This window comes from Otolemur garnettii, unplaced genomic scaffold (genome assembly GCF_000181295.1).
Source record: "Otolemur garnettii isolate 467f Iridium unplaced genomic scaffold, OtoGar3 scaffold00113, whole genome shotgun sequence".
In the NCBI taxonomy this organism is placed as follows: Eukaryota; Metazoa; Chordata; class Mammalia; order Primates; family Galagidae; genus Otolemur; species Otolemur garnettii.
This window is the reverse complement of record NW_003852508.1, coordinates 5,445,718-5,461,125: the sequence shown is the minus strand read 5'-3', so window position 1 is coordinate 5,461,125 and position 15,408 is coordinate 5,445,718. Positions and strand designations below refer to the sequence as shown.

Below are 15,408 nucleotides of genomic sequence, written 5' to 3'. Positions count from 1 at the left end.
ATAGAGTGCTATGGTGTCTCTGCTCACAGCAACCTCCAACTCCTGGGCTCAAGTGATCCTCTTGCCTCAGCCTCCCTAGTAGCTAGGATCACAGGTGCCAGCCACAACACCAGCTAGTTTTTTAGAGATGGGGTCTCGCTTTTGCTCAGGCTGGTCTCTAACTCCTGACCTCAGGCAATACACTGGTCTCGCTTGGCCTCCCAGAGTTCTAGGATTATAGGCAGGAGCCACTGAGCTAGGCCATTTATTTTTAAGTCAGCAAAAATAACTATACAAAAATCTGATGGTGAGAAGTCAAATTTTATTTAATATATCCAATGATATGTTAATTAGAATTTTACTCCATGTAATTGATAGACTTGGGTTGACAGAATTTCATGGTAATAACTATAAATGTACATAATTTTGAACCAAGTTTAAATTATAACTTATGTCAGCTTGTACGCAGGAATCTATTTTCTGCAACTGGACTGTAAGTCTAGTGAAGAAAGGAATCTTACTTTATATTTCTTCATCTCCCAGGATCTAGTGTAGCTGCAAGAACATTATAATTCATTAAATGTTTGCTGTATCTCGTGTTTATGTACTTATGGAGAATCTTTAATCCCATAATCATAAAAATAAGATTGGTTTGTCTTACTTTGTGATCTACATTGAAAAATATCCCATTAAAGAGAGTAAGTAAAAATACTTGCTATAGGACAGGCACGGTGGCTCGCACCTGTAATCCTAGCACCCTGGGAGGCCGAGGCGGGTAGGTCACTTGAGCTCAGAAGTTTAAGACCAGCCAAAGCAAGAGCGAGACCCCATCTACTAAAAAATAGACAAACTAGCCCAGGCATTGTGGTGGGTGCCTGTAGTCCCAGCTACTTGGGAGGCTCAGGCAACAGGATCAAACCCCAGGAGTTTGAGGTTGCTGTGAGCTACACTGATGCCATGGAGCTCTACCCAGGTGATAGAGAGACTCTGTCTCAAAAAAGGAGAAGGGAAGGGAAGGGAAGGGGAGGGAAGGGGAGGAAAGGAAAGGAGAGAAAAGAAAAGTCTTGCTATAAGTAACACAATTTTGTAATATAAAAAGACATAAAATTTAAAAAATAGATTAATTTTCTAAATTGATTACAAAAGAATTCTTTACAAAAAGATTTAGTGCAGATCTCTATTAAATATTGCCCCATACATCTCAGTGATATGAAGAAGAACTGGGGACTAAAATTTAAATTCACATTTGATTTTACCTACCTTGTATTATGAGTATAATTTAAACAACTGCAATTTTTAAATGAATCAATATAACAATTGGTGTGAGTATAATAACATTACCATGTACAGTAATTTTGAACAGACAAGAAAATTTAGGCAGCATTCTAAGCCTCTCCCTGCATTATTTGGGTTGGAAAACTGGCCTGTCCATGTCCTCAGAACACATTTGGGGCAGAGAGGATACGAGGTGGCTCCAACCCACCTCAGTCTCAGTTCAGGGTTTGTTTTGTAGTACCTGACACTACCTTTCCACTGTGGATAGTACCTTTTACGTTAAAACTTCTTCCAGGTTTTGTATTAATGTCTCTACCATCGTGAGAAATTCAAACTAAATTTTTTGGAGCAGATTTCAGGCAGGATATTCATTTTGATTATAGATAATCCAATATCATTCCCACTTCACTTGTCAGAACGTAAAGTGCAGTGGACATATTACTGTATTTTTCCCTTTTTGAGCATTTAAGCTCTTGTAGACTCATATTTTCCATGAGTAAAGTTAGAAAAATTCAGGCTTTAGCTAGTCCAAAAATATGCCTCAGAGTTCTGAAAAAGAAAAATCATGTCATATATGGTAAATATAATATTGGATCAATTCAATCCCTTTAAATCCATGGATTCTGGAAATCTCCCAAAATAAGCCTCCCAGTAATTTGTCTTCTTCAAGTTGTTCTCCATAAAACTTATTGCTGCTCTGTGCTTTTCTCCGAGGTGAATATTTATGTATAGCCCGCATTTCTGTTTTCTCCATTATTTTCCTAGGTTTGCAGCTAAATGTTCCAAATAATAATTTCATTGTTAGGAAAACAATACAATATTATATATCAGCTTTTTTCCTGCTAATTTTTTCCACTAGTTTAGTGTCACACATTAGTTTAACACCTTTTCACCGATTCTCTTATGTTTCTTAAAACCCCTGTTACTCTTGTGCTTATCTGTTTATTTTCAAACAGATCATTGTCCATGATTGGATCAATAACTATTGTCACAAAGATATCTAATTGTCTGAAATACTTTAATGTTTTCCCATCAAAGATGAATTTCAATTATATAGAACACTATCACTGCTATTTTAATCTTCCCATTTTTCTCTTTCTGATTTACTAATAGGCAAATCACAATTTATTTTCATGAGTGCACGTTATCCTTTCTCTATTACTAGGTATTTGGAAAAATCCTTATTTCCCTTGAAGAATTCCCTTGAAAAATTATAGTGAGGATGACTCAGTATAAGTTGCATTATCACCGAGGTGTCTGAGCCTGTGGGGAGATTGTCTTCAGAATCAGACTTAGCTCCCAGGAGCATGTCTACTGTCCCAGGAGAAGACACCCGAGGCAGGCTCACTGACCATTCTCATCGGGGAGCCTGGTGGTGTTAGGTCTGGTTTCATCCTAGAAACCAGGACAAAACACTAGACAGAGCCCTGAGGATCAAGGTCCTGGTGCCTGCTCTTCCCATTAGAATGTCAGCAGTCACCTTAATCCAGTGGGCATAAGTCAACTCCTCTAAAAATAAAAGAATTGAACTCAGTTATCTCTGAGTTTAGTCAAGCTCTCTTAGTCCACTTTGTGGTGGTTACAGCACAGTAGAACTGAAACAGGTAAGACTACACTAGGCTTCTCAGAGGCTGCTGATTGGCATTACCTTGGCGACCCAGGGTCCTTTACAATAGCTGGAGTTTTCACTTTTGCTTTTATCATCGGGAAACTTAGTTCCAAGTTAGCAACCTTTCCCTACAGCTCCACGAAATGTGCCTTGTCCATGGCAAGCAGTCTGTACACCAACCTTTCTATGTTTTGTTTCTGTTTGCCAGGGTCCTTACTGTTCTGTATCCTATTATGTCGAGTGTGTCTCTAAAGCAGTTTGGAACGACACAGGACAGAGTCGCATGTCAGTAAATAGGATAATACAAAGAGGAAAAGCTCCAGAGTCGAATGTGCTGACTTCATTCCTCAACTCACTAGCTCGTGACCTTTGACAGTTGGCCCTCCTGAGTCTTGGTTTCTTCCCTGGAAACGCAGGTGAATCCTTCCTTTCAGGGTTGACATAGAATTAGGTAAGATGATAGTGAAAGCTAATTCCCTTCTTTCTTGCCTTTCCTGATTTAGTCCTGAAACAAATTAGCAAGCCCTAGTTGATCGTTCTAACTCCTGGTTGGGTTCTGTCTCCTCTCGTATCTTTATTTCTTACGATAACACCATCCATATATCTCCTCGGCTCTGTGAGAGCCCCAACCCTTCAGGGTCCATGACTGCTGCTAGTGATTAAATTATAGGGAACCCGAAAGCTGAAAGGCTGTGATTCCACACACTTCCTATGAGCAGAAGACAATTTGGTGGTTAAAATCAGGAACCAGCCATTAGGGAACTGTTTCTGATTCTGTTTCTAAACTGGTCACATGATATTTGAAATCCCCACTTTTATAAAACAGAGCCAAGTGCATTTGCTGTCTATGAACCCTACAGGGATATTTGATGGATTTGCAAATTGCTTTAAAGTCCTCAGATGAAAGCTGCTATAAATTAAAATCACTAATGTGAGAAAACACACTCAGGATAAGGTACTTTCTAACCTCCCTGTAACCTAATTTTTTTTCCTAAACATAAGTAAACACCCTTGAGAGTCATGGGCTGAGCTTCTTCTGTGAGTAGAGATCTTGAGACGCCTGCAAGCAATCGCGCTATCATATGCACAATCAATATTTTCATCCATAAATAACAAGTAGTAAGTGCCCGCAGGGTGCTCTGCAATAAAGCAAATGGCCACATGCTGCCCAAAGTCCAGTGGGAAAGATGAACTTCATTTTCAAAAGAGATTTAAGAGAATATTTATTTGAAATCCTTATTCTTGAATCTTCAAAATGGTGAATTTATAGGCCTGAAAATCATTTGCAACAAGCTCTAATGATAACATGTTTAATTTTTATGACCAAGTCTACGTGGTTCTGAAAAACAAATCTATTTTTGCACTGCAGCCCTCATGTCAGCAAAGAAATGCTTGGAAAACCCAAGAAGAGCAACTCATGTTGGGAGCACAGGGCTTTGGGGGTAACATTGCTGGAAGGAGCCTTGCTTTTTTTCTCAGAAAGAGTGGCATAATGTTCATAACCCCTCTTGAAAAAGGTCCCTAATTTTCAAAAGATCAGCTAACCAAGACCTCTTCTTGCCCAGTGTAGGCTAAACACGGATGGCCGGTTAGGATACCTTCCTCTTCTGGAATATAGAAGTGAACATTTGAGACCTAAACATGACCATAACTTAGGCTAAAGAAACTATTAAAATCCTATAAATTATAGTGCAACCACTATGGAAAACAGCAAGGAGGTTCCTCCAGAAACTGAAAAAAGCACTACTCTATGTCTCGCAATCCCACTGTGGGGTATATACCCAAAGGATGGGAATTCAGCACAATGAAAACATTATCTTCACACCCACGTTTATTGCAGCAAAAGTCACAGTAACCAAGCGAGGGAATCAACCTAAGTGTCTATCAAGAGATGAATGGATAAAGGAGTTGTGGTACATATACACCATGGACTATTATACAGCCACAAAAAGAATGAAATCCTGCTATTTGGAACAATGGATCGAGCTGGAGAACACTATGTTAAGTGAAATAAGCCAAGCACAGAAAGACAAATCTCGCATGTTCTCGCTCCTATGCAGGAGCTAAATACTAAAACAATTGATCCCGTGGAGACAGAGAATAGAATGATGGTTACCAGAGGCTTGGAAGAGTAACGGAGGACTGGGGGAGGGGAAAGGGATAAAGTAGGGATGGTTACTGGGTATGAAAATATAGTTAGACCAAAGGAGAATGAATAATATTTGATAGCACAACAAAGTGACTGTAATCAACACTAAGTTGGGATAGATTTACAGAGATGTCCAACCTTTTTTCTTTTCTGCCTCACATTGGAAGAATAAGAGTTGTCTTGGGCCACACATTAAATACACAAACACTAATGAAAGCTGATGAGCAAAAGGAAAGGTCCGAGCATACGTTTCATAACATCCAACACCATAGATAAGCAAAGTAGTCCTCAAATAATCTACAGGAGGCAGCTTATGGGCTGCAGGTGGGACACTCCTTCAGCTAGAAATGGAATTGAAAACGTTCCCAACCCGAAGTTAAATGATAGACACCCCAATTGCCCTGATTTGGTTAATTCACATTGTATGCCTGTATCAAATCATCACGAGTATCTATAAAGACGCACAACTCTTATGCACTCATAATAGTAAAAAATTTAAAATCCTGTTAGTTGTAAATGAACAAATAAACCAATAAGATATTTCATTGGTTGTTTCATCCAGTTATTCATTAATGTAATAAATCACTTTGATCATCTACTGAGTCCTAGGCCCTAGAGTAGGTACTAACTAAGCTGTTTGAAAACATTTCTTTCTTTCTTTTTTTTTTTTTGAGACGGAGCCTCAAGCTATCCCCCTGGGTAGAGTGCTATGGCATCACAGCTCACAGCAACCTCCAACTCCTGGGCTCAGGCAAGTCTCCTGCCTCAGGCTCCCCAATAGCTGGGACTACAGGCACCCGCCACAATGCCTGGCCGTTTTTTTTGGTTGCAGCCATCATTGTTGTTTGGCGGGCCTGGGCTGGGGATTTGAATCCGCCACCTTAGGTGTATGTGGCTGGCGCCTTAGCCGTCTGAGCCACAGGCGCTGAGCCTTGAAAACATTTCTTGCTGAAACAATCAGCAGAAATTTACTATCATTTAAGAAAGACCTCATGGTGGCACCTGTGGCTCCGTGGTTCGGGCGCCAGCCCCATATACTGAGGGTGGCAGGTTCAAACCTGGTCCCGACTAAACTGCAACAAAAAAACAGCTGGGTGTTGTGGTAGGTGCCTGTGTCCCCAGCTATTCAGGAGGCTGAGGCTCCTGAATCGCCTAAGCCCAGGAGCTGGAGGTTGCTGTGAGCTGTGACGCCGCAGTGCTCTACCAAGGGCGATAAAGTGAGACTCTGTCTCTAAAAAAAAAGAAAGACCTCAAGTTGTGCCACGATCCCTTGCAATTCAGGAGTCGAGGTAAGCAGGAAAAAGGAATGAAAGTTCTTCCATGTCAAGATTCCAGCTGCCAGGTGCTCTAATGGGAATACACTTTCATATGGTGTCTCCGCAGAGCCATTCTGGTTTTTCTCTGTGGGAACTCTCATGGATACGTTCTTCGGAGTAGAAAGTAAGAGATGGGGAAGATTCTGACAGAGGAAAAATGCTGGACTCTTCCACTGGGACTTACTCGAACTTGATGTATTTCATTACACAAAGCACTTTCCTACGTCTCAGACGTATTACTAGGGGTTGAGGGGCTGGACAGGTCGTCTCTTACCTGTTCTGTAGCCAGTGTTGTTCAGATAAACAGCAAATGTCCGGGGCTCGTGCATGGCCTGCCATGAGGGAGAGGAGCAGTTCTCATTGTTGGTGTAGACGTTGTGATTGTGCACGTACTTCCCGGTGAGCATGGACGAGCGGGACGGGCAGCACATCGGGGTGGTCACAAAGGCGTTGGTGAAGGTGGCCCCCCCGTGCTCCATAATCTTTCTTGTTTTGTTCATGACTTGCAGGGACCCTGAAAGGCACAATGCCAGTGCTGTTTAGCAGAGCCCAGCGGACGGACGCCCATTCACATGGCACCACGCAGTGCCTCTGTTTCCCTGATTTATTCATTTCCCTCCCTTGGCTTGAAAGAGTCTATAATTTGATCAGCTCTCATTTCTAGAACAAAATTAGACATTCGGGACCCTCCCATCTCAACTATTTTGCAGAATAATAAACACACTTCTCTCTTTAATCACGAAGAAAAAAAAATGCAGGCTAATCTGATAATTAAAGCTAGAATTTTAGATATGGAGCAGACTCAAAGGCCAGCAGTTCTTTGAAGCCTCCCGGAGAACAAAAGCCTAATACACACACAGCATCAAAACCTCCAGCCCACCCCACATGCAAATGCTAGTGACACCGCAGAGATTACCAGATACAGCATTTTAATCATATGAAAGAACAGAGAAAAAACATTTTCCCTGTGAAGTAAGAGTCTCACCAAAAACCCTGCATTTAATAACAGCAGTGACACAGATCCTCGGTGTAACCTGGTATCCTCTAGCAAGCTCATCAAACGCCTGCTTGGTTTTTTTTTTTTTTCAATTAGGACAGTGTATTAATATATTTTGACCTGTCTATGTGTAATTTTTAAAAGTTCTTTGCATAGTGTAGTGGCATGATTCTATTGCACGCAAAAGTATCTGGATGGTTGTAAAATACGCCGTATTTAACTGTAAGGATGAGACAGTGAAACGGTAACGTAACATTGCTGAAGAAGAAGAAAATAAAAAACCATTTCGATTATCCTGTCCAGCCAAACACTGCAGCTGAAACACATCCAAATACTGCAGAAAAGCACAGGCCAGAATTCAATAGTCTTTTCAGGACTTGTCAAGAAATGCACTACAGGGTACTCCAGCCAAGCCCACTGCATTTGAATCTTGGAGCCTCAGATTTCCCAACAAGTCCCACTTCTTCCAAAGAAAGGAAGAAAGTCCATGTTTTCCAGTAAGGAAGGAAATCACGATGCAAACCAGGCAAGCATTCAGATCAGAAAAGTGTGCAAAGCCTCAGCCCTGTTCCTTCATATCCCGGCTTTCACGGCTCACACCACACATAAGAGAACAGGAGCAGCTTTCTAGCTGGGTCTCATTAGAACGCCCTAAAACACGCTTCTTTGAGGAGCATTTCCAACTGCTCTTTCTGGTTGCCTTCACGGGATCAAGCCACCTTTTGTAGCTGGTGAATAACATGTCCTGAGCACCCACTTGATGCTGAACATTCTATGAACCTCAGTGCTCCAGGCTGATCCCCCAAGTCTAGCATGAACAAAAGAAATGGAAAATTCTCTGCCTCTGGCCTTCAGCAGTCAACTCCCCAGAGAAGAACCGACGTGTAAAAATCCCTTGGGAATACTAGTAAACCACAGACATACGAATGTGAATACAGAGATAGTAGTACCTGTAAGGCTACATAGACCAGGAGGGAAAGCTTAATAAGAAGGAAGGAAGATGGAAGGAAAGGAGGAAGAAAATGTCAGGTGGGTGAAGTGTAAAGGTGGGGGCACGAGGGACACTCTGGAGATGGAGGAAGCAGGTGGAGGGATGAGAACAGCACGTTTACTTCCTGATATGAAAAGAAATATGGCGAATTCACTCAAGGAAACGCTCGTGGAGAGCAGAGTTGGCAAACAGCTTGAGGGCTGGGCAGAAGTGCTCAGATCTGATGGGGTAGACACACTGCAGGCAGAATGGGTTGTTTGTCAAAGGCAGGACAAACCGTCTATGAGCTGGTGCTGCAGCAGTGGCGGTGCCTGGGTGGAAGAAGGCACAGGGCTGCAGAGGCGCGTGGCCCTGAGGGGAGGGGAGCCAGGTGGCACTGTGCTCTGACCTAGAGCCACCCTAAAAGCAAATCCTGCGAGGTGACTTAACAGCTCATGGGAAGAAAACTAGACACGGATTATTTCACTGATGACAAAGAAGTTACCAAAAAGGAACATGCTGTATAGAAGACTATTTTGGAAATGCTGCATTTGGGGTTGGGCGTGGTGGTTTCATGTCTGTAATCCTAGCACTCTGGGAGGCTGAGGTGGGAGGATCCTTTGAGCTTAGGAGTTTGAGAGCAGTCTAAGCAAGAGTGAGACCCCGTCGCTACTAAAAATAGAAAAATTATCTGGGAGGCTGAGGCAAGAGAATCGCCGAAGCCCAAGAGTTTGAGGTTCCTGTGAGCTAGGCTGATGCCACTGCACTTTAGCTTGGGCAACAGAGTAAGACTCTGGCTGAAATAAAAGAAAAAAAATGAAGAAGAAGAAGACAAGAAGAGAAGAAATGTTGTATTTTATATTTGTGTTGGCTGATCACGTGGGGGAAACACCAGCAGATACATCCATGAATAAAGACGTGGAGTGGAAAGACAGAGAGAGGAGAGCTGTCTACTGACCACTTCTCTCTCTATAGATATCTGTAGCTGTCATTTAGTGTAGGACCTTGAAGTTGGAGAAAACAGTCAACACCCATGATGGATTTTCATTGCCCAATAGTTTATTTCAAGGAACTCTCATAGTTTCCTATATAGGACTTAGTTGAATTCAAATAAAAAAAAAAAAAATATATATATATATATATATATATGCCTCCAGCTATCCTCCAAGGTCCTGAATCCCAAAGCCGCAATCTCTAGTTTACAGATTCGTTTGGACTTCAAATAAGGGATAGGATGGAACTCTAATTTAAACTCAAAATAATATAACTGGGGCTAAAATTTAGCCCAATTCATAAATGCTAGAATTGCCCCAGCCAGGACCCTCCTCTCATTCTCAATATGACCCTTTTCTTTTTTTATTATTTATTTTAATTTCTTTTTTCTTTTTGTATCACTCTTTTCTTAATTAACTGAGCTGACTCTGCAGAGGTCCTAAACAATCTCTCCAAACGTAGCTTCCGGCCAGCCCACATCTGATCCCTGCAGGCACCAGTAACAAAATGGCTCCACCACTGGGGTTCTTGAAACTGGGTATCTGGCTTGAATTTCTCAGTAAAGAAGATTCTGAGATAATGCTTGTCCAACATTAGACATCACCCAAAGAGCATGTTAAGCCACAGAATCCTGGATCTGCCCTGACATATCTGTTTAGAAAGTCTGGGATGGGGCCTGGAAGTTGCCTTTCTAACAACCCCCCAGGGGATGCTGAAGCCACCTGGTGGTGAACCAAATCTGGAGAAGTATTCTGGGCTGGACACAAACTCAGAGAAGCCCAGAGCTGGAAGAGACTTTCCGGATGCCCTTTTTTTTTTTTTGAGTAGTCTCGGGGACTGAGGCTCTAAGACACATCACAGGCAAGCAAAGGAAACATTGATTCACTCTCTGCCCAGTTCCCTTCTAAGTGCTTCCAAATCATTTAATCCTGATCATATAACCCTCTTGCAAGATGCAATTAGCTATTATTTCCATATCACATGGGACGAAACCAACATACAGAGGGTTAAACCACGCACATGCCTAGAGCCACACAGACCCTCAGAAGCAGGGCATAGCTGCATATTCAGGCTAGACTACGGCCCAGAGCCCATGCTCTTGAGCTCCTTCATGGTTGTGTCTTGGCTGTGACATTGACGTTTTCAAGACAGAAACAGAAAAGCTACCTGCTTGCAATCAAGCTAGGTGTGGCTTTCTGCAGCCTCCTCTTGCTTCATCTGGCCACTCACAGGAGATCCTGGCCGCTAGTGCCCGCCTCCTGCCCTCCGACGGGCTGACATGCTCTCGGGAGCTCTGTCTTTGGCACAGCTGACTGCCATACTGGTGTTGACTGTTACCTCTGATGTCTGTGGCTTCTCTAGTAGAGACAGATGATGGAGTACAGGAATCCGAACCTCTTCGCTCTGCGGTGTCAGTGTGTCCCAGTAAGGAGAGCCCCAAGCCACGATTAATGTCAGTCAGTAACACTGCCTTCGCTTTGTCTGTTCCCACTGGGATTGTGCCATTGATTTTTCACTGGCAAATCTTATCAAGAACTTACTTTTTTTGAGACAGAATCTCACTTTGTCACCCTCAATAGAGAGCCTTGGCATCATAACTCACAGCAAGGCTGGGCTCAAGTGATCTTCTTGCCTCAGCCTCCCAAGGAACTGTGATTGTAGGCACCTGCCACTATGCCCAGCTATTTTTAGAGATGGGGCCTCACTCTTGTTCAGGCTGGTCTGGAACTCCTAAGCTCAGGTGATCCACCTGCCATGGCCTCCCAGAGTGCTAAGATTACAGGTGTGACCTCCGAAAACTAGTCTGTAAGAAAATTCATGATTATGCATTCATGGCTGTTGAGAGCAGTGGATGGGCTCACTTTCATTTTGAGCTGAGGCTCTTCACTTCTCTAGGTTTTAGGCCCTTTGTGACTAAAATACAGATAGTGCTGGTTTTTCAGTTATTTGAACAATTATTTTCTAGGAGTGATACGATGGTTAAGGCTGGACACTTAACCAAATTCACAGGGCGCGGCTCAGGAGGATAAGAATGAGAAGAGAGAGGGCCTTGAACTTGAATTTGTGGGGAAACATCTGGATTTTGCCACAGATTAGCTTGTGTCAGTAACTTAACCTCTTTCTGTGTACTTCTCATCTGTAAAATGGAGCTGTAAGCTACATTCAAATGCCAAAGGCTGGGATAAAAGGAGAGAGAACACTACCTTTTCTATGCTTTCAGACTTAAAATGTTTATGTTGGTTTACAATTAAAAATATCAGTTCTTAGGGCAGCACCTGTGACTCAAAAGGGTAGGGCGCCGGCCCCATATGCCTGAGGTGGCGGGTTCGAACCTAGCCCCGGCCAAAAACTGCAAAAAAAAATGTCAGTTCTTCTGCCCTCCACACGCTGCTCCCTACCCTTAGCTAAAAGTTTAATTTTATTATTGTTTTAACTTATCCTGTGAGGATAGGGCCTGACAGGGATGCTTGGAAGTGGGCATACTCAGTCTGCCCTGCTGAGTGGGCTGGAGGAAAGTCCAGGCCACGGGTGAGTCAGGCCTGCCAAGATACTCAGTTCCAGTGCTACAGTTCTAGAGGGGCCTGGGGACATCTGCCACTGCTCCTGCATGCTGGGGGAAGCTGGGGCAGACATATGGAACAGGGCAGTGACAGGGGTGGGAGAAGTAGCCTCTTTAGCAATGCTGCAAGGGCCACCATGTCTGCAATCTTGTGTTGGGTTAAAAATTTTGGCATAGAATTTTGGTTAAGAATTGAGGTTTCTTGGATGGCGTATGTGATAGGTGGGGCTATACAGAGCCATGTTGAGGAACTGAAGTCATTCCACATACCCCAACTACTTAATTCCTAAACCATCTGTGTGAAAAAGGTCAGGAGGCAGTGGCGCCTGCAGCTCCGTGGGTAGGGCGCCAGCCACATACACCCAGCCTGACGGGTTGGAACCCAGCCCGGGCCAGCTAAAGGACAATGACAACTACAACAACAACAACAAAATAGCTGGGTGTTGTGGCAGGCGCCTGTAGTCCCAGCTACTTGGGAGGCTGAGGCAAGAGAATCAATCACTTAAGCCCAAGAGTTGGAGGTTGCTGTGAGCTGTCATCCTCTACTGAGGATGACAAAATAAGACTCTGTCTCAAAAAGATACAAAGAAAAGGTCAAGGAGGTAAAATTTGTCCCACAAATCTGAGTCACTTTACCAAAATCACAGAGAGGACCTGATTTACTACAGTGACATGTCAAACTTTAAAACAAAGCTTTATTTTTCCTAATTTACATATCTTAGCATTTGATGAGTCAATATTTTTTACTATTAAACATTAAAATTTTCATCAGATCTGTTCCTGATGTCCAGAAACACTCACATAATTGGAAACTCAATAATAAATACAGTCATCATCATTCATGGAAGTCCCAGACATGAGGGATTTATACACACCTGGCTTCTAAGGAGACGAACTTCCATGGATCGCCGGGGTTCATGGTTTGATGAGCAATGACAGTGAGCAAACACAATTATTATTAATTGTACAGGGTTGTCAATGTTGTTGTTTTAAGATGTAAGGTTAATGCTTCCTATATTAAGTCGTCTATATAAACACATGATTGACATTTTTCACGCCAATAGCCATTTCCATAGTAAAGTCTGAAACACTAAATTGAATTCCCATATTAAAAAATGGCCTTTTGATCTATCGACTACTTTAATTCTAAAAGCACAAGAAAATAAGTACCACAGTAAAACTGTATATCTTTTTCTACCCAAACTATGGAGTTGCCAAGAGGGGAAAAAAAAAAAACCCAGATGTTTTCAGCTATAACCAATGGGGGAAAAACAAGTTGAGGGAAGAAAGGAACAAGAAAAGATAATAAGTCTGGAATGTTTCTGGGTCAGTGAGACTCATTATTTCCTCCCCACCCTGCCCCCTTAAAGTTCATTAAAAAGCCGAGACTAGTGATTTACAGGAACGAAGTGAACCTGCCCACTGGGCTACACGGGTGAAGGAGGCCGGCGATGGCAGCCTGGTCTAAGAAAAAACCGGAGAGAGGGCTTCCGTGTCTTTTCATGGTTTTACATTTGCACAAGATGTGGGTTTATGGAACTTTTTCTCATCTCTAACAAAGACAGCAGTGTAGGCGTGATGATTCAAGGCAGCTGCTCCTCCGGGTAAGTTCTGGGAACAATAGAGAGTTCTGGGGCTCCGGGTGTCCCGGGGAGGGCGTGTCAGGGAGGGCGTGTCAGTGAGGCCATGTCCCACTCACAGGGACACTGCTGTGACTCCCCTTCAAGCACCTAAACGATGGCTGCCTTAGGGGATGCAAGCATTTAACTCATGGCTCCCTTCATTGGAATTTTCAAGAAAAATCAGACTCTGGATTTTTAAAACATCTGAAATCACCTGATTTGTAAAATGTTGGCTTAATTTTAAAAATCATGCTGATGGACTAATACCACCTACGAGAAAGCTTGGGTCTAAAGACCTTGTGGTTTGAGCTCTGCTTTAAAGAAGCAAAGTACCTCTGTGTACTAATGGCTTCATTCCACATAAGATCTAAGAGAAATATTTGGACAATGTTACCAAGATATTAGGGTCAGTCCATTTTCTTAGGGGTATAGGAATATATTGGCGGGGGAGAAGAAACACTGTATTGAGTCAGATCAAGAGTCCAACTGGCTCAATATTTTGTTTCTTAGACTAGCACCAGTGGAAGTTTTTGAAAAGATTTAGAGCTCCATCTCTTTGGTGCTCATCTCAGGAATTTAGAGGATTCCTCAGGCTTTTCTGATTTTCTTTCTTTTGATTTACAAAATATTTCAAGTGTAGGGAATAACAGAATAACACATTTCCTACCAGTATCGAAGCTTAACATGATTGTAATACCTTCCATTTAAAAATAAAATGCATATGTTATTGAAGCTGTGGGTTACCACTCTTTCCTTAGGGGTAACCATTATCACGAACCTCATGGTGACCTTCTCTAATGACTGTTTTCTCAGCTTAAAAAATTGTAAATCTTCCACTCATTATCTTAGACTAATAACCCAATTCACTTCCAGGTATGAGGACAACTTGAACAATTTCTTAAGTTGTAGATAAAGCAGATTCAGAAATGAGGGGACCTGGGTTAAGCCAGTTAATCTTTCCATCCGTTGTTTCCTCCAAGGATGGCGATCTCTGTCCCAGCCACCCAACTTGAGTTGATGACAAGATTCATTCCCAATACTGTGAATGGATGTTGTTTGGAGAAAGGTAAAGCGTTGTCCACATGTGAGGTTCTATGGCTTTTGTTACTGAATTCCTTTAGGGTCTTCCTCCCTTCCCAGAGCGCTAGCTTGTTTCATTTGTCCTCAGACAGAGTTGAGGGAGTGGCCCCTGTTCCTACTAAACAAGTGTTTTTCTCTCCAGTTTGGATTTATAAACTTTAATCGCAACCCTTCTCTGCCTTTGTCTCTCCAGACAAAGAGGTAGAATTGTTTTATCCTTTAACAGTAGGGCAAGTAAGCTATTAAAATTTTCATAATTGTTAGTGTAAGTCTTTTCTAAGTCTGTTATATCTTTCTGGAGGGGGCAGTAGCCAAAATTGCCTGCAGCATTGCAGGTGCAAAAAAGTTTGTGTTAGGAGAAGATTTATTAAAGCACCTGGCAAACAAAATTATCTTTAAGTAAAAAGGTAGAGCAAAACAAAACTCAACCATATCAAAACGACAATGAGATACCACTTCATGCCCATCAGGATGGCTACTGTAAAGAAGGAAACAAAACAGAAATAACAAATATTGGTCTGGATGTGGAGAAATTGTAACGATTGTGCACAGCTGCAGGGAATCAAAATGGTGCAGTTGCTATGGAGAACAAATTGTAATATCCTTCCTCGAAAAATTGAAAATAAAATTATCATATGATCCAGCATTCCACTTCTGGGTAGTAGAGCTCCAAAAGCACTGAAAGCCAGGCCTCGAAGAGACGTTTGTACACTTGTGTTCTTAGCAGCATTGTTCGTAACAGGCAAAAGGAGGAAGCAACTCAAATTTCCAACAATGGATGAATCATTAACAAAATGTGGTATGTTATTCACCCTTAAAAAAGAAGGACATGGCTCGGCGCCTGTGGCTCAAGTGGCT

At 42.4% G+C, this 15,408-nt stretch overlaps 1 protein-coding gene across 2 annotated transcripts in view; it reads right to left on the bottom strand.

Annotated features, from left to right (window-relative positions):
- LOC100941173 (extracellular sulfatase Sulf-1) overlaps nucleotides 1-15,408 on the bottom strand; it is a 178,219-nt gene that overhangs the window by 71,441 nt on the left and 91,370 nt on the right. For both annotated transcript variants that reach the window (XM_003797255.2, XM_003797256.2), the window contains exon 5: nucleotides 6,603-6,842. In XM_003797255.2, the coding sequence (XP_003797303.1) occupies nucleotides 6,603-6,842 (240 nt within the window). The remainder of the gene's footprint in view (nucleotides 1-6,602; nucleotides 6,843-15,408) is intronic.